The sequence below is a fragment of the Cervus elaphus genome, chromosome 9, assembly GCF_910594005.1.
Source record: "Cervus elaphus chromosome 9, mCerEla1.1, whole genome shotgun sequence".
Taxonomy (NCBI): Eukaryota; Metazoa; Chordata; class Mammalia; order Artiodactyla; family Cervidae; genus Cervus; species Cervus elaphus.
Window position 1 is genome coordinate 21131300 of NC_057823.1, and position 21761 is coordinate 21153060.

A 21761-nucleotide genomic window follows, 5' to 3' on the forward strand; every position below is an offset into this window, starting at 1 on the left:
TCAGGGATTGAATCTGTGTCTCCTACGTTAGCAGGCAGTTTCTCTACCACTGAGCAACAAGGGAAGCCCTGGCAGCACCAGTTTTGCCTTCAACTTTGAGACTTTGGATGGGGGATGGACTCTTGGCTTGTATTGCAGTGGGGAGAGCCAGGTCATATAAGACACACCAGTATCCTCCTATGCCAGGGGGATGGGCGGTGTGCACCACTGTGGAATCGGCTCTCTGTGCCACCCCGCAGAGAGGGTTCACCATGGCCAGACACCCCCATTCCCCACCTTGGCTGACTGACCAACTCCACTAGTTGGGGCGAGCAAGTGGCTGGGCTCCATGAGCTGGTGGCAGGCTGCGGAGGGGCCTGAGGCTGGCTCAGCAGGTGGCAGACCTGGGCCAGGGACCCTGCCACATCACACTGGTTCCCCTGCAGGCCCGGCCCCCTCCCCTGCCTGTCTCCTCACCCCCTCGGATTCCTTGCTGGCCAGATCAGTTGGCATGGTATCAATTTTAAATGATTCTTTTTCCCTTTTCTTTAAATTTATTTTTTCTTTTCCATTGTGATTTAAGAATGATTCTTGGGAAAAAAAAAAAAAGAATGATTCTTGGGACTTCCCTGGTGGTCCAGAGATAAAGACTCTGAGCTTCCACTGCAGGGGCACGGATTTGATCCTTGACTGGGGAACTAAGATCCTGCATGCTGCTCCGAATGGCCAAAAATTTAATTAATTAAAAAAAAGTTATTGATTGGCCTTTGGCACATGCATGCCAAATGGTCATGGGTATGAGCGTGCACGTGTGACTGTGTGTTGGGGGGCGGGGCTCACCTCTCAATGATGTAGCTATAGTTGTCCTGAAGGGCCACAGGGTCGAGGACTCCGTGGTGACATGCTGAAAGTTCACTGTGGGCAACAAAAGATGGTGAGATGCCACCTGACCCCGTGCAAGACCAGTGAATTGTTCCCTTTGACACACAGATGGCTCCCATTGGTTGGATGGGGCTCTCTAAGATGCTCCAGGCTCATCTCACATCTTCCCTGCCCGGCCTAGACTCAGCCATTTCACCAAGGAGCCCTAATTCCTTGGGTTGGAGAATGATGTATACACTCGGAAATCTGGGAGCTGGGTGTCCTGACTTTTGAGATGATCCTTTCCCTTTTTATCTTTGTACTGTTACCATTGGCGCATATATCCTTAAGCAACATGGTATCAGCAAGGGGACTGGTTCTAGGATCTGCTGAAAATAACAAAATCCCAGGATGCTCAAGTCCCATAGTGGGGGGCCTCTGTATGTGAGAGTTCTACATTCGCCAGTTCCACAGTCGAAGATTCAGTTAACCTAGAAGGTAAACACGATCCATCCACGGTTGGTTAAATCTGTGGATGAGGGACCCACAGATACAGGGCTCAACTGTAGTTTATTTTTGCCAGATTTTTTTTCTTTTTCCAATGCTGTGCGCCTTGTGGGATCTTAGTTCCCCAACCAGGGATCGAACCCTCGTTCTCCACAGTGGTGCAGAGTCCTAACCACAGGACCACCAGGGAATTCCCCTGATTCTGGATTTTTTTTTTTTTAAAGAACAGAATCATGCTATGTGTTCTTTTCTGTCTTTTGATTCCACACCTATGTTTGTATGATCCATACAGGTAACCCTGTCTCATGCCTTTTCACCGCTGTGACATTCCATTGTATCAAAACCTTTGCACTTGATTTATCCATCCTGCTGTCAATGGCCATTTGAGTTGGCTTGCTTCCAGCTTGGAGCTATTAAGAATAATGCTGCTGAGAACATTCTGGAACCTGGGTCAGTGCAAATGTGCATGAGTGGAATTGCTGGTGGAAAGATATACATTCTAAAGCAGCTGAAAAAATATCACCGGCCATGTCTGGAAGTTCCCGAAGCTGCCAGGGGGTTCCCACCCTGAAGTTCTACTGCTACCGTCCAGGCTTTGTCAGTTTTGCTGCTCTGCTGGTGAATAACCCTCTCTATCACTTTTGTTTTCATTTTCTTATTGAAGTTGACAGCCTTTCCTGCACTTTTTATGTATTGATCAGCCTTTCCCCCACCCTTTATTTGGAAGTGCCTACTGAAGCCTTTTGCTCATATTTTTCTCTTCATTTGTCATTTCCTTTTTCTTTCTTTCTTTCTTTCTTTTTTTGGTTCATAGGAATTCTTTATAAATCCTGGATACAAGTCTTTTGTTCATTACATGTGTGGCAAATACTGTTCCCACCCTCTTTAGGGCAGAAGCTTTGAAAAGATTGTTTTAAAACACTTTCCTGCACATATGTTCTAAATACATCATTGATTGATTCAATAAAGCATTTCCATTTTGGGGGGGGAAATGTGGTAAAATCGTCCCTTGAGTTTATTAGTGCCCTTCTGCGGTGAAGTGCTGAGGCCGGCTCTTGCAAGCCATTAAATCCTCAGGAATTTTGTGGGGCAGTAGAGACCCACTCCACTACTCTTGCCTGGAAAATCCCATGGATGGAGGAGCCTGGTAGACTGCAGTCCATGGGGTCGCTAGGAGTCGGACATGACTGAGCGACTTCACTTTCACTTTTCACTTTCATGCATTGGAGAAGGAAATGGCAACCCACTCCAGTATTCTTGCCTGGAGAATCCCAGGGACAGGGGAGCCTGGTGGGCTGCCGTCTATGGGGTCGCACAGAGTCGGACACGACTGAAGCGACTTAGCAACAGCAGCAGCAGCAGCAGAGACATGTCGGTAGCAATCAGTGGGCTCAGTGGGAGCATTTATACTATAAGAATTGCAAAAGCTACCAAACCAGGCTCCCCGGCTACCCGGAACTGGCTGTTGCCCGTTTACCAGCACACCACTGCCTGAAGGGAAAACTATGGCGACCTATCTGACCAATCTTCAGGGTTCTTTCTTTCTTTTTAAAATTTCACACTGGTGATTTTTCTTTTTTGAAATGTAAGCCACTAATTTTACGTGTTATTTATTTTTGGCTGCCTTGGATTTTCCTATGCCTAGCTGCGAGTGGACTCTCTCTAGTTGTGGTGGGCAGGGACTACCCTCTGGTTACAGCACATGGGCTGGTCATCACAGTGGCTTCTCTTGTTGCGGAGTGGGGGTTCTAGAGCTCGCAGGCTTCAGTAGTTGTGGCTCCCGGGTTCTAGATCACAGGCTCAGTAGCTGTGCTGCACGGGTTAGTTGCTCCTTGGCATGTGGGATGTTCCTGGATCAGGGATCGAACCTATTTCCTACACTGGCAGGAGGATTCTTTACCACTTAGCCACCACGGAAGCCCCCTTTTCTTCTTCTTCTTCTTCTTTTTTTTTTTTTGGCAATTTCATGCTGGTGATTCTTCTTTTTTTAAAAAATGTAAACCACTAATTTCTTAAGAAAAAACTTTAACCCCAAAGTTGCATATTAATATTACACACAGAGACATAAGTGACTTTTAGCACATCCTTACGTAAACTCAAATATTTACACTTTTAAAATAATCTCCATTTAACATGTGAAATTTCTGAAAAACATAAAAGCATTAATACTTTCCTTGTGTCTCATGGCTGCATTCCCTGCAGTAACCAGGGGCAAAGTTCCTCCAAATGTTCAGCAGGTTATTAAACACAAAAACTCAGCAATTGTAATCAAAATGAAGAACTCAGGGATTAAAAGGGAGAAAGAGAATGAGCAAAGGCTGAGGGAGCAGAAAGAACAGGTGAATATCACCAAGTCAGTGGGGGGCGGGGCAGCCACCTGCAGGAAACTCAAAGTTAATCTATTAGGATTAATTATTGAGCAGCTGTTCCTTATGGAAACATTAAACATATAACATATACAAAAGTAGACAGTAGTGTCACCCACCTTTAGCAATTGTGAAGCAATGGTGAATGTCTCATACCGTCCCTAAGCCCCACTTTCCTCTCCCCGCCCCTCACTTTCACCCTCCCGACACACTCACTTCTGAATGACGATCTTCTTCTCCAGGTCGCACCCCACTGAAATGAGCGCTGTCTGCAGGTGGGGAGACACAGATCGGGGGAGGGGAAAGGGGTAAATGGGGATGCTGACCCAAGTCAGTGAGGGCGCCCATAGCCTGGCCCCGGTGAAAGCCCACAAAGGGTTGCACTCAACCCAACAGGGACTGGAGACCCTGAGCTTGGATGGAAATGCGGTGACCAGGTGCCTGGGACTCACAGAGTCAATCCATAAGAACCTGCGCTAGGTATGGGGTGCCACTAAGATTCCCCCCATTTGATAACTCCCAGCTGGTACACCTGCTCTGCGGATGGTGAGTCCTAAGGCACAGCCCTGGGGAAGATGAAGGGGAGGGGCAGCCACCTTGGCATCTGGGACAGGATCGCATCCATTTCCAGATCCTGAGTGTGAGCTCAGCTAGCACCTTGGGGAAAGCTAGTGAAGGCCTGCTGCCATTAGTCTGAACACTAAAGACAAAGAATATGAGATGGCAGAAGTTTGGGTCATACCAGTGGCTTAAGGTCCACACATGAAATTTCTTTGTTGGCGATGTCCAGAGTGATGGTAGATATTGTGGGTCTCTTTATGCTACAAGGCAATGGAAGTGTGTGTAATTGTAAAAAGCATCACTGACCCATCCATTCATTTTTCTATTCATCCATCTATCCATCCGTCCACCCATTTATCTATCCATTCATCCATTCATTCATCCACCCATTCATCCATCCATCCACCCATCCATCCATTCATTTCTCCATTCATTCACTCATCTTTTCATCCATTCAGTCCAGAATATTGACCAAGAACCATGGGCTCAGACATGGTGGCCCCACCCTCCCTCTAGCTTCTACCTCTTCTTGAGTCAGTTTTTTAAATTGATATATAATAGCTTTGAAAAGAACACCTGAGCCCCAATTTTATTATCACCTAGCTGCATATAATGTTTTAACATCATTCTTTTAACAGCTTCTGTATCCACACTTTTTTTTTAAAACCCCAAACTCCTAATCCATCCCTCCTTCCCGACCACCCTCCCGCACTCAGCAACAAGTCTTTTCTCTGTGTCTGTGAGTCTGTTTCTCTTTTGTAGATAGGTTCATCTGTGTCATATTTTAGATTCCACAAGTCATATCATATGCTATTTGTCTTTCTCTAAAGAGTTTTTCATCATTCTTGCTTGACCGCCCTTGGACTAGGGGAGCCTGGATCTTGGTCCTGCTTTCCCCAGCTCCTGCTAAGGGAAGCCTCCAGAGACCCTGGGGCCACCTGCCACTACCATCCGGGTGACGACATACCTGGAGGTGAAGTTGGGGTTGGCCCTGCCCCAGTGGTGCTGCTGCTTCAGCGAGATGTTCTGTGGAACCAAGAGGGAAAATGCAAAATGCAGCTACCACTGCGGGACAGCTCCAGGGTGGTCCTGGAATGGGGTTCAGGAGGAGGGCAGGAGCAGGGGTGGGGGTGGGGGTTGGAGGGGTGTGGGGGAGCTGGGAGGAGGAGACTGGGAGGCATCCAGCCCATCTCTGGTTCTAATTTCCTTCTAAAAGCTCATGGAAATGCCCCCTCTTCCCAAGCTCCTTCATTCCCTCGCTGTCTCTGTCCTGGGGACCCACAGTGGGGTATGAATCAGCCCCTCCTATTTAACTGTGATGGGACAAGGTCTGGTGCAAAGAGTTTGTTGTGGTCTGGGGTCAAGTCCAGACTTCCTGGTGTGACCCTGGCTGTGGCCTGCAGGTCACCCAGACCCACATTTAAGCCAAGCCCCTCCCTGCGGCCCGGTTTGCCTCCTGATGCCTCCTCCCATCCCTCCTCTGGGGGACTGTCACCTGCCTAGGTGGGGAAGGGGCAGGGGCTTCTTCATACTCTGCGGCACCTGATCTGAGTGTTTGTAAGGGACGGAGGTCAGACCTTGAGGGACATCATCAGGTGACCCTTGACATCTGCAGGTCAAGGCCGAGCCCCTCAGCCTGAAGATCCGGGTTTGGTGGGGGTGGGGGGAAGGGTACGCGGGACGGGTGCGGGACAACGAGCTCACCAGTCTGTGCTTCGTGTTGCCGTCGTAGGTGTAGCCGTCCTCATAGATGACCGCCTGCAGCCCCAGGGAGTGGGGGTTGCTCACCATTACCTGGGGGCGGGGTGGGGGGGGCGGTAACGGGAAGGGAGACGCATGCGCTGTACAAGCGCTCGCAGGAGCCAAAGGGAGCCGCTTGGGGGCGCAACCACCGGTGACCCCAGTGCCCCACTGGACTGAAGACCCAGCTTGCTCCGCAAACACTACCGCAGGTTCCATCCCCAAATATGCCCCCTTATCACACACCCTAACTGTGGCTCTGAGGCCCTGTGTGAGGACAGCCCGGGGCTGAAGGGCCGCAAGACCCAGACTGGCCCCTCGTGCGCGGAGAGGCTCGTCCTGTGCAGGGAGGGGGCTTGAGGGGTACCGGTGAGAGTGCGGGGCAAAATCCGGCGGCCAGGCTCCTCTCTCAGGGCCCTAGTCCCAGCTGGCTGGACATCCCCTGGAATCTTACATTGGTCCACTCCCCTGTTTTCAGCTTGATTGCTTATACCCAAGGGTCCAGGTTTGGACACCTGGGTTTCAGGTCCAGGGATGCCTGCTTTTTTTCTCAGGCATGCCCTGCAGGCGGGAAAGCCAGCGCTGGCTGAGCTGGGAGGAAAGGGCGTTTTTTGGAAAGGGTCCGGGGCAGCTCAGAAGGGGGTTGGAGGACTGGCATAGAGGTATAGAGAAAGGAGACAGGGTGAGCAGAGGGACAGATATGGCCAGACACCGGGATGCTGGTGTCTGGAAGAAGACGAGAAGTCTCTGGGGGCTTCATGAGCCAGTGTCTCTCTGGGAGGATGCTAGGGAATTCCCAGAGCCTGGGAACTGTGGGCGCGAGATATGAGGCCAAGGATGTCAGGTGTTAAGAGACAGTTGTCAAACAGATAAAGTGTCCTTACTAGTGGGACAGGTAACGTGCCTGGCCGGGGTATCATTAGGGCCGTCAACTCCAACTGGCTGTTCATGTCAATGGTGTACATTTTGTTTTCAAATTCTCCTTGCAGAAGTTCCACCTAGTTAGAAATAAATTATGTTAAAAGAGAAAAAGAAAAAAAGAATCCATCAATCTTCGGATCAATTAAATCAAGCCTCTGTTCCCCAAAATACAGAGCAAGTGACCAGTGGCAGGTGGGGGGTCCCTGGGGATGGACCCTCTCAGTCTGGTAGGTGCAGCAGCCCGGGCTGTCACTCAAGCCACTCCCCACTAGACCCTGCACCCCCAGAAGACCCTGGAGGTCTCCCTAGTCACAGCCCTTTTTCTTTCCAGAAGTAGCCTGCCCCTCTCCCCACCTGACTTCTACAGTAATCGCTTACTTGCTTCCTTCCTAGAATGATTTTTATGTCTTTATTTTAACTGAGGATAATTACAATATTGTGATGGTTTTTGCCACACATCAGTATGTATCGGCCATAGGTATACATGTGTCCCCTCCATCCTGAACCTCCTTCCCACCTCCCTCCCCATTTCCTAGAATGATTGCCGAGTGCACATCCCTAGGGCTTCCCTAGGTGCTCAGTGGTAAAGAAGCCACCTGCTAATGCAGGAGACATGAGACTCGGGTTCGATCCTAGGGTTGGGAAGATCCCGTGGAGTAAGTTGCCTGGAGAACCCCATGGCCAGAAGAGCCTGGTGGGCTACAGTTTAGGTGATGGCAAAGAGTCAGACACCACAGCACAGCACAATGCATTCCCAGATGATGTAACTTAGTTTTTCTGTTTGCAAACATTGTCTTTTTCAGTCTCTTTCAACCTACAGTTTTCCCTCCCTTCCTTTCTTTTTTGTTTCTTTCCTAGGCATCTTTAAAAAAGAAAAGAACTGTTTATCTAGCAGCGCCGGGTCTTAGTTGTGGCACATGTGATCTTCGATCTAACTTGCTGCACAGGGGATCTTTAGTTGTAGCATGTGGGATCTAGTTCCCTGACCAGGGATTGAACCCAGAGCCCCTGCATTGGGAGGGTGCGGTCTTAGCCACAGGACCACCATGAAAGTCCCTCTATGCCATCGAACCTGTAGATTTCCCATCATCTGGATTTTCCCTGGTGAGGTTGGACACCCATTCCTTCGTGCTCTGCCTTTTCTGGCAGATTGGCAGCTGGATCCATCAGATTAGGGCAGAATTGAGACGGGAGACCCAATGGTGATCCACCTTCTGTCGGTGGCACCTAATGGCCGATTGTCTCTCTTTTCCAATGTTGAGCATCGGCACAGGGCAATATCCTATCATTTTGTTTTCATATATTCACCAGAATAATTTTATGAGGAGACCCGCTCCCTATGCTATTTGCTGACTCAGGAGAAGGTGTGGAGGAGAGGTGGAGAAATTGCATCTTGCCTTTTTTTAATCTGGTTTTTGAGATTGTGTGTTGGCTGCCTGGTGTCCTAGGAAGAGAACCAACAAGTTGCTTCTGGTTCCAGACCTCGGGTTGATAAGGGATGACATGGTTAACTGAAATGTTCTGTCCTGGCAACAGGACTCATCGCTGCCCATGGGCATCCTGGTCTCCTGGTGAGGGTGGAGGTGCCTCCAACGCTGAGTGGCTATCTCCCCATCCAGACTCTGTTCTTTAAAAGTGAATCAAGGACTTCCCTGGTGGTCCAGTGGTAAAGAATCCACCTGCCAACTGCAAGGAACATGGGTTCTATCCCTGGTTCAGGAAGATCCCACCTGCTGAGGGAGCAACTAAGACTGTGCGGCATGATTACCGAAGCCCGTGCTGTGGATAGAGTCCGTGCTCAACAAGACAGGCACCTGCGGTAAGAGAGCAGCTAGAGAGTAGCCCCAGTAGCACCATCATCTCATAAAAGGATATTTTGGACAAAAGGTGCTTGATTGGGCTTCCCTGGTGGCTTCAGCGGTAAAGAATCTGCCTGCCAATGCAGGAAACATGGGTGTGATCCCTGATCCAGGAAGATCCCACATGCTGCTGAACAACTAAGCCCGCGCACCACAATTATTGAGCCTGTGTGCTAAAGCCCGGAAGCTGCAACTACTGAGCCCACGTGCTACAGCTACTGAAGCCCGAGGGCCCTAGAGCCTGTGCTCCGCAGCAAGAGAAGCCACTGCAACGATAAGCCTGAGCACTGCAACTGGAGTGACAGCCCCGCTTGCCGTAACTAGAGAAAAGCCCGAGCAGTTAGGAAGACCCAGCACAGCCAAAAATAAATGAATAATTTTTTTTAAATGGCACTTTTTTTTTTTTTTTCTCATTCCACTGATTGCTGTGGATCCAAAGGCTCTTTGGAAATGGACGGTCTAATATCTTTCTGGAAACTGACATTCTCCCCACCCCAAGTCATGACCACATACTTTGCAGATGCCAGCTTGGAGTTGGGGATCCATGAGAAGGGCCTGGATATTCAGGAGGCACTTCTGGAAATCGAAAGCTGGAAAGATCATGTCAGGAAGCGGGGTCAGTATTTCCAGCATCCCCACGTCAGTGAACGTCAGGACCGCCTCTTGGGACCAGATGGTTTGGCCTGCAAACTAAGAGAAGAGTGACTTCTGAGATCAGCTCATTCTCATTCTTTTTTGAGGATTTAACTTTTTCCTTATGATTCATATTTACAGAAGGTAGGCCAAAAAAAACAAAACTCTAAGAAACCCCATGGTCTCTGCTGCAGTCCATGGGGTCATAAAGAGTCAGACACGACTGAGCGACTGAGCAAGAAACCAAAAAGGCCAAGCAAAGTCTTAGGTACCCTTTGTTGAGACACCTACTTTTCAGGTGTCAAATTAATTAAAATTCATGTTATATTATCACTATTGCTATTAAATGATTAACTGCTATTATAATAACTAGAGCAATTTCTTTATAAAAAAGGATCAGATGGTTGAGAACAAGACTGTTAGTCCTTAACAACTGAATAACATCGGGAGTTTACCCACTTTGATTAGAGAACTCGACTGGATTCCCAGGCTGCCATAATATAAATTATTCTCTCGAGTTAAAACTGCCAGTTCATTTTCATCTAGGGAAAGCCAAACAAGACAGAACAAAAATTGAAACGGGTTGTTTCCATGGACAGAAATATAAACATAATAAATATTAAAGTTTAAAAAGTTACCCCAAGTCCCATCATGCAGACCAGGGGTCAGCAAGTTTCTTCTGTAAAGGACCAGATGGTAAGAATGCTCTGCTTTACTGGTCATGTGATGTCTGTTACAAGTAATTGGCCCTGGGAAAGCAGCTTACGGACACTTTGTAAGTGGATAGGCAGGACTATGTGCCAATAAAACTTTATTTAAAACCCATGATGGGTCATGGACCATGGTATGCTGACCCCTGACATAGGTACCACTGTTAGCCTTTTAGTAAACATGCTTTCCAGTAGCTTTATATACTTGGGGATCATATTCTGGGACCCTTTAAGCTGCTTTGTAATTTTTACTTTTTTTTTAATAGTACAAGTTGAGTATTTTTCACTCTATGTACTTATTTTTCAGAGAAGGCAATGGCACCCCACTCCAGTACTCTTGCCTGGAAAATCCCATGGACGGAGGAGCCTGGTAGGCTGCAGTCCATGGGGTCTGTAGAGTCAGACATGGCTGAGCGACTTCACTTTCACTTTTCACTTTTTTTTTTTTTTCACTTTTCACTTTTATGCACTGGAGAAGGAAATGGCAACCCACTCCAGTGTTCTTGCCTGGAGAATCCCAGGGATGGGGTCGCATAGAGTCGGACACGACTGAAGTGACTTAGCAGCAGCAGCAGAGTTGAAATGTATGTTTATTTCCTTCCATACACATCAGTGTAGTTGACCCTTTGGCATTCTGTTACTTAGATGAATCATAACTTTATTTAACCAATGCTCCACTGATGAGCACAGGTTGCTTCTGATCTCTGGCAGATATAGAGTTCTGAGGAACACAAGATATTCTTAAAAGGCTTTTTGTTGTTGTTGTTGTTGCACTGTGTGACATGCAGGATCTTAGCTCCCCAACCAAGGATCAAAACCCGTGCCTGCCATGCACTGGGAGCACAGTCTTAACCACTGAACAACAAGGGAAGTCCCATTAAAAGTTTTCATGAGAAGGGGTGGCAAGATCCAATGTGTGTTCTTATTTTGCTTAAAAAAGACAAGGGCGTTTCCTGCTTGTCCGGAGGTTAAGAATTCACCTGCCAGTGCAGAGGACATGGTTTCAATCCCTGGCCTGGAAGATCCCACGTGCCATGGAGCAGCTAAGCCCATGCTCCACAACAAGAGAAGCCTCTGCGATGAGAGGCCTGAGCCCCACAACTACAGAGTAGCCCCCAGTTGCCACAACTGGAGAAAAGCCTGCGCGGCAATGAAGACCCAGCAGAGCCACAAGTAAATAAATAAGTATTTTAAGGAAAGGGAGATTTGGACATAGACACAACACAGAAGGAGATGGTAGAAGACAGAGGGGGAAAAGGCCACCTGCAAGCCAAGAAGAGAGGCCTCTGAAGAAACCGGCCCTGCCAACACCTTGATCTTGAACGAAGAACCTCCAGCCCTGGGAAACAGTACCTGTCTTCTGTTCTGATTCACCCAGTTTTGGACTTCCCTGATGGTACTGCGGTGAAGACTCTGCGCTCCCACTGCAGGGAGCTCGGGTTCGATCCTTGGTCTTGGAACTAAGATCCCACATGCCCTGAGATGTGGTCAAAACAATAATAGTAATTCACCCACTTGGTGGAGGTTTGTTAGAGCAGCCCCAACAAACGACATCCAACTGACATTCCATTTCATTGCGAAAGCGCACAGAAGTTTCTGCCCCGAGTTGTTCTAGAATATGTAATAATCATGTTTTGTTTGTTTTGGCCAGGTGGGATCTGGTGGTGGGGGTGGGGCGGTGTGTGTCAAGAGTGAATAAGTCAGGTCTGAAGCACTTCTAGAAAGCTACCCAGAGGTCGGGCACATACTGGCAGCAACGCTGTGGATGGTGATGTTGGCTTTGAGAATGGAATTATACAAGATGCGTTGTCCTTCTCGCACCTGGACAGATTCGACCAGCTGACCTAGGAGACAACAGGATAAATCCAGAGAGACCTATGCACATGTTGGCAAGAGGGTCCCCTGCCACCCACACAGCCCCTCGATTCTTGACTCAAAGGAAAATGCAGCCACGAGATGCAATGCTGTAAAATATTGCATGGAAGACATTAGGTTTAAGAAAATGTGACCTCCCCACCCCACCTAAATCTCGATGTGAGAGCTCTTAGGGATGGACTGGATACCAGATGAACTTTAGGATGCCTCCTACTGTATGGGTAACATGTAATTAGGCAGAACTTTCTTCCTGGAGTGGGTACCCCCTGCATGGCCAGGCCAGCCCTAAGCCCTTTTCTTGCATTGGAAGGAAACAGCCATATTCAGGTGGCCTAACTGGTACTGGGGAGCATGCTGTGATCAAAGGTACTCTGGCAGCCACAGTTGTGCCCAGAGGTCCCTGACAGCACCTTCTCCTAGGGGGCTGCCTTTTGTTTCTCTCCTGGGACTCATGTGTCATAGGGCTCAAAATAAGATCTGCAGTTCTTGGATGTGGCCCCTCTGCCCTTGGGGTCTGGTGACTTTCAGAACCTGCCTACAGGGCCTAAATGTCCCAGGAGGCGGAAAGTGGGAGTTGGGGGTTGCAATGAAGATGGCAAGGTAAGAATCAGCTTGTCATGGTCCACTAAAGTCAAGGGAGAGGAAAAAACAGCCGCTTGCACTGGCCACGCCCTGAGCCTGGTCCTTGCTCACCTGAGTTTCGGGAAACCAGGAGGTTCTTCTGAAACCAAAAGATAAGGATGCCTTTCTGGCCTGGGACGATAAGGATGTCAAGGGTCCTGTCATAGTCAAAAGGCAGCCCAAAGCTGCGGTTCAAGGGATGGTCAGAGTAGCTGAACATGGCCTGAAAGAAAAATACTCAATCTTGAGCAAGAAAAGAAATCACCAAGGGGACCCCCCTGGCGGTCCAGTGGTTAAGACCCTGTGCCCACAGGTTGTATCCAGAGCCTGATTCCTCAGCCACCATTACATTCTTAGGATTTCCAGAGTCTGGGAGTGTCTGTTATTCATGACGGGACCTTGGCAGTGTGTGCAGGTGCTTGAGGGGACTCTGGATGGGGGGTGGCCCCACTGTGTGATTAGAGGGAGGGCCTTTTAGCCACCAGGCAGCAGCCCAGCCTCTGGGAGCTTCCCGATCCCTGGGTCTCCCCCAGATTTCAGAGCCGCACACTTTGTTCAGGAATTTTGCAGCAGGAGTACCAACTCTACTTTAATCTTTGCCTGACTTCATCGTTTTTCTTCAAGTGCACTTTGCATGAACTGATTCCTCTTTTTAGTTTTATCCTAAATGATACCTATGACGTCATGGTTTCCATGTCCCTATTTTCTGAATCCACGTGAAAATAATCATTAAAAAAAGGGGTGACACGAGGCATGTAAATGGTCTCGGGTGCCACCAGTGACACATGCACCATATTTCATATTTTATCCCTAGTGCCCAGCACCTCCTAGACCCTACTAAAGTATTGCTGAGTGCATGGCTGAATGAGATAATGAAGGTGGGTGGTGGGTGTGTGGGTGGGTAGAAGGGTAGATGGATGAGTAGATGGATGGATGGATGAGTGGATGGATGAATGAGAGAGTGGATGGATGAATAGGAGAGTGGATGGATGAATGGATGGGTGCATAGATGAATGGATGGGTGCATGGATGGATGGATAAGCAGGTTAATGGATGGATGGAGGGACAGATAAGTATTTTTTGGATGGTGAGTGGGTGGGGAGATAGGTGGATGGATAAATAGATAAATGGAAGGATGAATGGAGATGGATGAATGGATGGAAGAGTAGGTGGGTAGATGGGTGGATGGGTAGGGGGATGGATTAATAGGTAAATGGGAGAATGGATAGTGCCGGGGTCCAGCCTCAGCAGGATCCAGGGGGTACCCTCAGGATGAACGGCGTCGGCGAGAGAGAGAGAGAAGACACTTGAGACCAGCCTTGATAGGGCCAAGTCTGCGAGGGAGAGAGAGAGAGAGACCAGACGGGGGGTGCAGAGTCTGGCAGAGTCTGGCAATGCTTTATTTTTTACTGTGGCTTTTATACCCTAAATTAGTACATTTCTAAGGGGAAGATAGTTTAACATTACATCAGCTTGTTCTTCACAAAACCAGGGTGTTTTCTGCCTACTTCTTTGTTTATGAGGGTCTTGTACATTATCTTCTGGCCTTGGGGCCTATTAACATTTTATGCAAGTCAGGTGAATGTAAACCTATTTCCTGTTTCTATGGTGACCGTAACTGAAAGGTAGCAGTCTCACAGGGCAACAGTACAGAGTAGAAGTATAACCTTGGTAACATAAAAATTAATCCTTCTGCAGAAGTTGTCAGTTGCGTTTATCTAAGAAGTTTACCCCACACTGACTCTGCGGCTTCAGTGAGGCAGCCTCTGCCTAGCACTCCTGGCTGACAATTAGCAACCATCTCATTGTTACCACACTAGGGTTAAGTTCTTATTTCTCTAGATCTTTAACTATATTAACAATGGTTTCTATAACACAACCTTAGCATATTAAAAGCAAAAACACAGCAAGCAAATATCAACCCAATAACCACCTTTAGAATAATTTTTCTTATGTTTTCTAACAGGACTCCTTCACCCCTCAAAAATGCTCTATTTCTATTAGGGCTTTTATATAATCAGGTTCTTTATGCTATTTTATGATTAGGATATTATAAGCAATCATGCATATTAGTACCAAGGGCATAAATGCATTTGGCTAACAAACTACCAGCAAAGGAGTTTAAATTAAAACACTCCTATCACCCTGGATAATCTCATAAAATACCACCACCTGGGAAACTTATTGATTAAAGTTCTAAATTGATTCTTATTTGGGAAGAGATCGGGGAAGGCCTTCTGCCTGTGTCACAGAAATTAGGGAGTAGTCTATTGAGGCAGGCATCAGAAAGACAGTTATCATCTTTAAGGTGAGCACCAGGGGCAGCTTTTCGAAATCCCTGAAAACCTGCTCCGCCTTGCCCATCAGGTTTTATCCCTCATGACCTTGTCATGGGAAGGGTCGTCTCGTGTGTTGGCTCCCGGCAGGATAGAAAGGTGGAAGGATGTGTAGATGGGTGGAAGAGTGGGTGGATGGATACATGGATGGACAGGTGAGTCAAAAGCTAGATGGATTTCAGATATGAAAATCTAAGTGTATGAGTTTTGACAAAAACCTGTCCTGGTGTAAAGGTCACCGAAGTGGTTTTTCCCAGTCCAAATGGCACTTACCATCTGTTGGTCAACAAGAAGCAGCCCGACCTGTGACAGGGAGTGAAAGGAGAAGATCCCCCCCAAGGTCCCAACCAGCTCTGCCTGTGAAACAAACAGAATACCGCATGTAAATAAGGTCATCAATGTGCTTCCTTTATAACTTAACTCTAGGTTAGCTAGTAAGCTAAAAGGAAAGAAAGTCTTTTTTATTATGATATTTTTTATTATGATCTGTTTCCCCTCTGTAGCATTGAAAGAGTCAATTCCTAGGCAGATTGATGAAGTCCAGGGTCCCCAAGGAGGAGAAAGGGGTCTGGAATTCTCAAGGAGGAGAAAAGGACAAACATTTTTATCCCTCTACATTCCTTCAGTCCACCACCAGTGAAGTCGCTCAATCGTGTCCGACTCTTTGCAATCCCATGGACTGTAGCCTACCAGGCTCCTCCATCCATGGAATTTTCCAGGCAAGAGTACTGGAGTAGGTTGCCATTTCCTTCTCCAGGGGATCTTCTGGACCCAGGGATCAAACCCAGGTCTCCCGCATAGTCTTAAGTCAATTACACAACTCAGTTTAAACTCGGTACTAGGGATTATACAACAATGTATCTGGCTGGAGGACAGTTTCTCCTTCCTGAAAACCTTCTGACTAATCCTGATATCTTAGAAGGTATATCATGGGAGTGGGTCTGGTAGGATCTTTCTATTGTTAAATTCTAATCTTGTTATCCTAAAATGTAAATTGTGGGAGTGGGTCTGGTAAAATTTTCACAAACTTGAGACATTCTTTTGATTCACTGTAATAACTAATTAAAAGGTATATAACTCCATTGCTAACACTAGCAAAGGGTACTCTTTCTGCCTCCTTCTGATGTCTATGTCAGAAGCTTTCTCTATCCCTTTTATACTTTAATAAAACTCTATTACACAAAAGCTGTGAGCGATCAGTCCTCGTCTCTGGCCCCGGATTGAATTCTTCTCTTCCAGAGGCCAAGAATCCCAGCGTCTTTTGTGGTTCAGCAACAACCTTTCAGCATCTCGGGCAGAACTTTGAATGAAGACAGCTTGGTGTGGGGTGCTCGAGGAAGTGGGGTGACCCAGACTCTGAGATGCCTGCCTATATCCCTCACTCCTGCTTCGGCTCCTCATTCCTGATCTTTGGCTGGGCAGCAAAGTGCCCATCGGCAGGCATGTTGGAGCATGGGGCCAAGGACCCCAACCTATGGACAGTGGGACAAGTTGCCATGGCAACCCACCTGGCTCCCCCACCCCTCCCTGGACATCTTTCAGGTAAAAGAGAAAGACTGCCATCTTATTTAAGTCTGTTACTTGGTTGTGTTTGGGTGTGTGTGTAGGGGGGTGGGGTGGTATTTCTATTATATACAGTATTATGGACCAAATGGTGTCCTCCTCCAGTTCATAGCTTAAAACCCCAACCCCCTGTCTTAGTCTGTTCAGGCTGCTACAACAAAATATCAGAGACTGGGTGGCTTATAACAACAGAAAGGCTGGAAGTCCAAGATCAAGGGACCAGCGTGGTCAAGTGAGGGCCTTTTCCTGGGTTGCAGACTTCTTGGTGTGTCTTTATATGGAGGAATGGGGTGAGCTGGCTCTCTGGGGCCTCTTTTTAAAATTTTTTATATTTTGGCTGATTGGGGTCTTCCTTACAGCACACAGGCTTTCTCTAGTTGCAGAGCACTGGCTATAGAGCTCAAAGGTTCAGTAGTTGCAGCATACAGGCTTAGTTCCCCAACCAAGGATTGAACCTGCGTTCCCTGCACTGGAAGGTGGATCCCTAACCACTGGGCCACAGGGAAGCCCTTCTGGAGTCTCTTTCATAAGGGCACTAATTCCATTCATGAGGGCTCCACTCTCATGACCTAAGCGCCTCCCAAAGGCCCCTAATACAGATCACATCAGGTGTTAGGATTTCAACCTATGAATTGGGGGGGGGGGGGGGGGGAGGGGCGCACAAACATTCATAGAACCTCCAAAATGATAGTATTTGGAGGTAGGGTCTTTGGTAGTGATTAAATCTAGATGAGGTCAGGGTGGGATTAGTGCCCTGATAAGAAAAGACACCATGAAATTAAAAGATGCTTGCTCCTTGGAAGGAAAGCTATGACAAACCTAGACAGCATACTAAAAAGCAGAGACATCACTTTGCTGACAAAGGTCCATATAGTCAAAGCTATGGTTTTTCCAGTGGTCATGTCTAGATGTGAGAGTTGGACAGTAAAGATGGCTGAGCACCGAAGAATTGATGCTTTCAAACTGGTGCTGGAGAAGACTCCTGAGAGTCCCTTGGACTGCAAGGAACCCACGTCTTCTACATTGCCAGGTGGATTCTTTTTTTGTTTGTTGATTTAGAAGGGGATGCCCCACAGGGCAAACAGATTTATTGCAGCTGCAGCCGGTGATGAGCGGTTAGACTTGGCCACACGCTCCAGCTCATCCTTCTTCTTGATGGCATAGGAGCTGGAGGAGCCCGTGGCTGCGTTGATGAGTTAAAAATATGGAACGCTTCACAAATTTGCACATCATCCTTGCGCAGGGGCCATGCTAATCTTCTCTGCATCATTCCAGTTTCAGTATATGTGCCGCCGAAGCGAGCACTGCCAGGTGGACTCTTTACCACTGAGCCACCAGGGAAGCCCCTGTTTATTCATTTTCTTACCACATTGAACGTACACGTCTTTCCAGAGCGTACTTCTGAAATCTGTATCCTCGGGAGTTTGAGAAATAGATGTTGGCCTGAGATATCTGATCTCCATGCAAATAAGCAAAAACCGAGTTACTTATATCCTGGAAGAACACACACATAAAACAGTTTCTTTAAAAGGAGATAGAAGGTGGAATGGGGCGGCAGCTGGGGAGATGTTCTTTAAATAGGTAGATAAGTTCTGGAGGTCTAATGCACAGTATAGTGATCACAGACAACAATACTAGATTAGAAACCAAAGTTGCTAAGAAACCAGATCTTGGTTATTCCCACCATAAAAAAGAAATGATAATTTCATGACATGATATGGTGGTAATCATACTGCAATATGTAAATGCAGCAAACCAACACATTGATATGGTGGTAATCATACTGCAATATGTAAATGTAGCAAACCAGCACATTGATATGGTGGTAATCATACTGCAATATGTAAATGTAGCAAACCAACACATTGTATACCTTAAATTTACACAGTGTGGTATGCCAATTGCATCCCAATTTAAAAAGGGGGTGGGTGGAGAGAAAAAATTAAGGGGAAAAAAAAAGGACTTCCTGGGCAGTCCAGCAGTTAAGATACCGCTCTTCCCCTGCAGGGGGTGGGGTTTGCTTCCTGGTTGGGGAACTAAGATCATGTAAGCAAGAAAAATAAAAACATTTTTTAAAAAAATTAAAAGGGAGTGGGGAGACAGATGCCAGTGATCATACTCCTGTGCATTTCTCCCAGAGAAATGAAAACTTGGTGTCCACACCAAAAAGCTACATGAACGTTTCTAGTGATTTTATTTATAAAAGCCGAAAAGTAGAAACAACCCAATTCTGGTACATCCACGCCATGGAAAATTACTTGGCAATAGAAAGGAACAGACTAGTGACATATATGCAGCAAATTGGAGGAGTCTCCCGAGAATTTTGCTGAGAAAAGCTAGTCTCCAAAGGTTTCATATTGTATGACCCCATTTACAGAACATTCTTGAAATGTTACAATTAGAGAGACGGAGAACATTAGCATTTGCCAGGGGCTAGGGCAGGGTAGGGAGGTATGGAGAGCTTTGCGGCCAGGGAGCAGTTCAATATTTTATTTTATTATTACTGTTACTATTTTTACTTTTCGGCTGTGCCATGCAGCTTTCGGCACTTTAATTTCCCAACCAGGGATTGACCTTTGCCCCCTGCAGTGGAAGCACACAGTCTTGACCACTGGACCACCAGGGAAGTCCCCAGTTCAGTATTTTGATGGCAGTAGCAGTTCTCTGACTTGACACAATTGTTCCCATATCAATTTCCTGTTTGTATCCCTGTAGTTATGTAAGATGTAACCACTCGGGGAAACTAGCTGAGGGATACATGGGACTCTGTATAAATTTCTTCAACTTCCTGTACACCTATAATGATTTCAAAATAACACATTAAAAAAAAAAAGACAGATGGATATATTCAGGGTGTCAGCCAGATGAGCCCCTCCCACAGCTCAGGTCCTCTTCTGCACCCAGTGAGATAACACAGCCTGAGTCCATCACGCTCCCAGCCCGCAAGGCTTACACTGTCCTTATTTCCATTCGTAATTATCTCTGCTCACAGTAGAGTACAAAAGGAGATAATGACACATGGTACTCACCATGCAGAATGAATTTCCACTGTAACAACAGTTGTCACCAGATACATGTGAAACAGGGTGTTCTATGCCTGAAAGTAAACGGGAACTGAGATGTTCTCTGAGTTCCCTGAAGGTTCCGAGAGAGAAGGTTAGAGCAGGGCTTCCCACCCTCCCCACTGACATCTGTGGCCAGACTTCTCAGTTAGGGGGCTCTTGGACATTGCAGGATGTTTTGCAGCATCCTGCTTCTATTGTTGTTGTTCAGTTGCTAAGTTGTGTCCAACTCTTTGTGACTCCATGGACTGCAGCACACCAGGCTCCTTTGTCTTCCATGATTTCCTGGAGTTTGCTCAAAGTCATGTCCATTGAGTCAGTGATGCTGTCTAACCATCTCATCCTCTGCTGCCCCTTTCTCCTTTTGCCTTCAATCTTTCCCAGCATCAGGGTCTTTTCCAATGAGTCAGCTCTTCACATCAGATGACCAACATATTGGAGCTTCAGCTTCCTGCTTCTACTGACTTACTTAGCTTACTAAATCACTTATATAGTGACTTATTTGACCAGTGTCACTCTCCTCTAGTCTTTTTTCTTAAGATCTTTTTTTTTTAATGTGGATCATTTTTTAAAGTCTGGATTGAATTTGTTACAATAGTCTTCTGTTTTATGTTTTTTGGCCATGCAGCATGTGAGATCTTAGCTTCCCAACCAGGGATCAAATCCCCATCCCCTCCATTGGAAATCGAAGTCTTAACCACTAGACCACTAGGGAAGTCTCTTTCCTCCAGTCTAGACAATTAAAAATGTCTCCTGACATTGCCAAGTGTCATCTGGGGGTGAGGGGTAAACTGTCCCCAAAATAGCAGGAAGGGCACCTTTCTCTGAGCAAGGCATTCTTTAGGTTTCTGAAGGAGAAGCTTCAGCTCCAAAGGAAACACACATGTGGCCAAAAGCATATGAAAAGATGCTCAGCATCACCAGTCCTTAGGGAAATGCAAGGCAAAACCACAGTGAGACCCCAACTTCACTCCCCCATTAGGACGGCTACCATGACAGAATTGGAAGACAAGTGTCAGTGACAAATGCAAAGTGCACAAATTCCCTTGTGCACTCCTGGTGGGAATGCAAAATGGTGTGGCCACTGTGGAGGGGCCTCAAAAATGGGAAAATGTGAGCCAGCAAGTCCACTTTCAGGTACATACCTTCCCCCAAATTAAAAGCAGTATATACATGTTCAAACCAGCATTATTCACAGTAACTAACACATGGACGCAGCTTGAGTGTTTGTTGACAGAAAAATGGATGAAAAAAAATGAGCCTAAGGACTTCCCTGGTGGTCCAGTGGCTAAGACTCTGCTCTCCCAATCCAGGGGGCCCAGGTTCGATCCCACATGCTGCAACTAAGGCCTGGTGCAGCCAAATAAATAAATGTTCTTTAAAAAAAGAGCGGGTCAGCTGATGTCTTGGAGGCAGATGAGTGTTTGTGTTGAATGTGACCCTTTGATGAGATGAGCCTAAGCCTGGCCCCCAGGCCGCCTGGCTTCACTTGGGTTATACATTCTCTTTGGGCCATTCACACCGTGTTTACATGGCACCTCAGCCACTGGGATCGAGACCTCCCAGCTGTCAATCACTACCCATCATCAATCAGTCACTTCCTGGAGTGACAGCCTGGAACACAGTGATGAGACATGTAAGCCAGAGACCAGGGCAAGGCGCGGCTCTTTTCCTGTGTTTCTCTTTCCCTCCAGGGGGAGGGGGGTCCTGTGATCGACTCTCCATCCAGAGCTTAGCAAGCTCCCTGCCACAGGCGCTGTGGTGATGGACTGCGGGGCTCCATCTTGTTGGAGGGAGTGGGGACCACAATGTTTCACCACCAGGAATACAAGTGGAGCAGAAGGATAACAGATTGCAAGATGGTGGTGTACCAACCCAGTGGTTCTCCACTAAGGGAATTTCAACCCCCAGGAGACACTGGGTGATGTCTGGGGACGTGCTTGTTGTCAGGACTCAGTTGGGGGGGGGTCCTGGCATCCAGTGGGTGGGGGCATAGTTGCTGCTTCACACCCCATAGCACCCAGAATGCCCCCCACCCAGAGAATGATGCATCCCCGGTGTCAGCAGGGCCAGAGCTGAGAAACCTCATACTGACCCGTTTCTCACCAACGAGGGCACCTGTCCTCGTTCTCTGGAAGGGATGGGCCATCCCCATCTGTCCTTCCTC

The 21761-nt window shown here is 47.3% G+C and overlaps 1 protein-coding gene and 1 non-coding gene across 2 annotated transcripts in view; both read right to left on the bottom strand.

Annotated features, from left to right (window-relative positions):
• CATSPERD (cation channel sperm associated auxiliary subunit delta) overlaps nucleotides 1-21761 on the bottom strand; it is a 39031-nt gene that overhangs the window by 8947 nt on the left and 8323 nt on the right. Inside the window, exons 6-18 of the mRNA XM_043911852.1 lie at nucleotides 19562-19629; nucleotides 17913-18026; nucleotides 15243-15326; nucleotides 12706-12856; nucleotides 11886-11981; nucleotides 9887-9969; nucleotides 9308-9484; nucleotides 6899-7012; nucleotides 5979-6068; nucleotides 5242-5300; nucleotides 4456-4534; nucleotides 3930-3982; nucleotides 820-894 (exon numbers count right to left, since the gene is read on the bottom strand). Coding sequence (XP_043767787.1) covers nucleotides 820-894; nucleotides 3930-3982; nucleotides 4456-4534; nucleotides 5242-5300; nucleotides 5979-6068; nucleotides 6899-7012; nucleotides 9308-9484; nucleotides 9887-9969; nucleotides 11886-11981; nucleotides 12706-12856; nucleotides 15243-15326; nucleotides 17913-18026; nucleotides 19562-19629 — 1243 coding nt within the window. The remainder of the gene's footprint in view (nucleotides 1-819; nucleotides 895-3929; nucleotides 3983-4455; nucleotides 4535-5241; nucleotides 5301-5978; nucleotides 6069-6898; nucleotides 7013-9307; nucleotides 9485-9886; nucleotides 9970-11885; nucleotides 11982-12705; nucleotides 12857-15242; nucleotides 15327-17912; nucleotides 18027-19561; nucleotides 19630-21761) is intronic.
• Nucleotides 17731-17837, bottom strand: LOC122701103. The gene has a single exon (XR_006342951.1). It is a non-coding gene; the product is annotated as a U6 spliceosomal RNA (small nuclear RNA).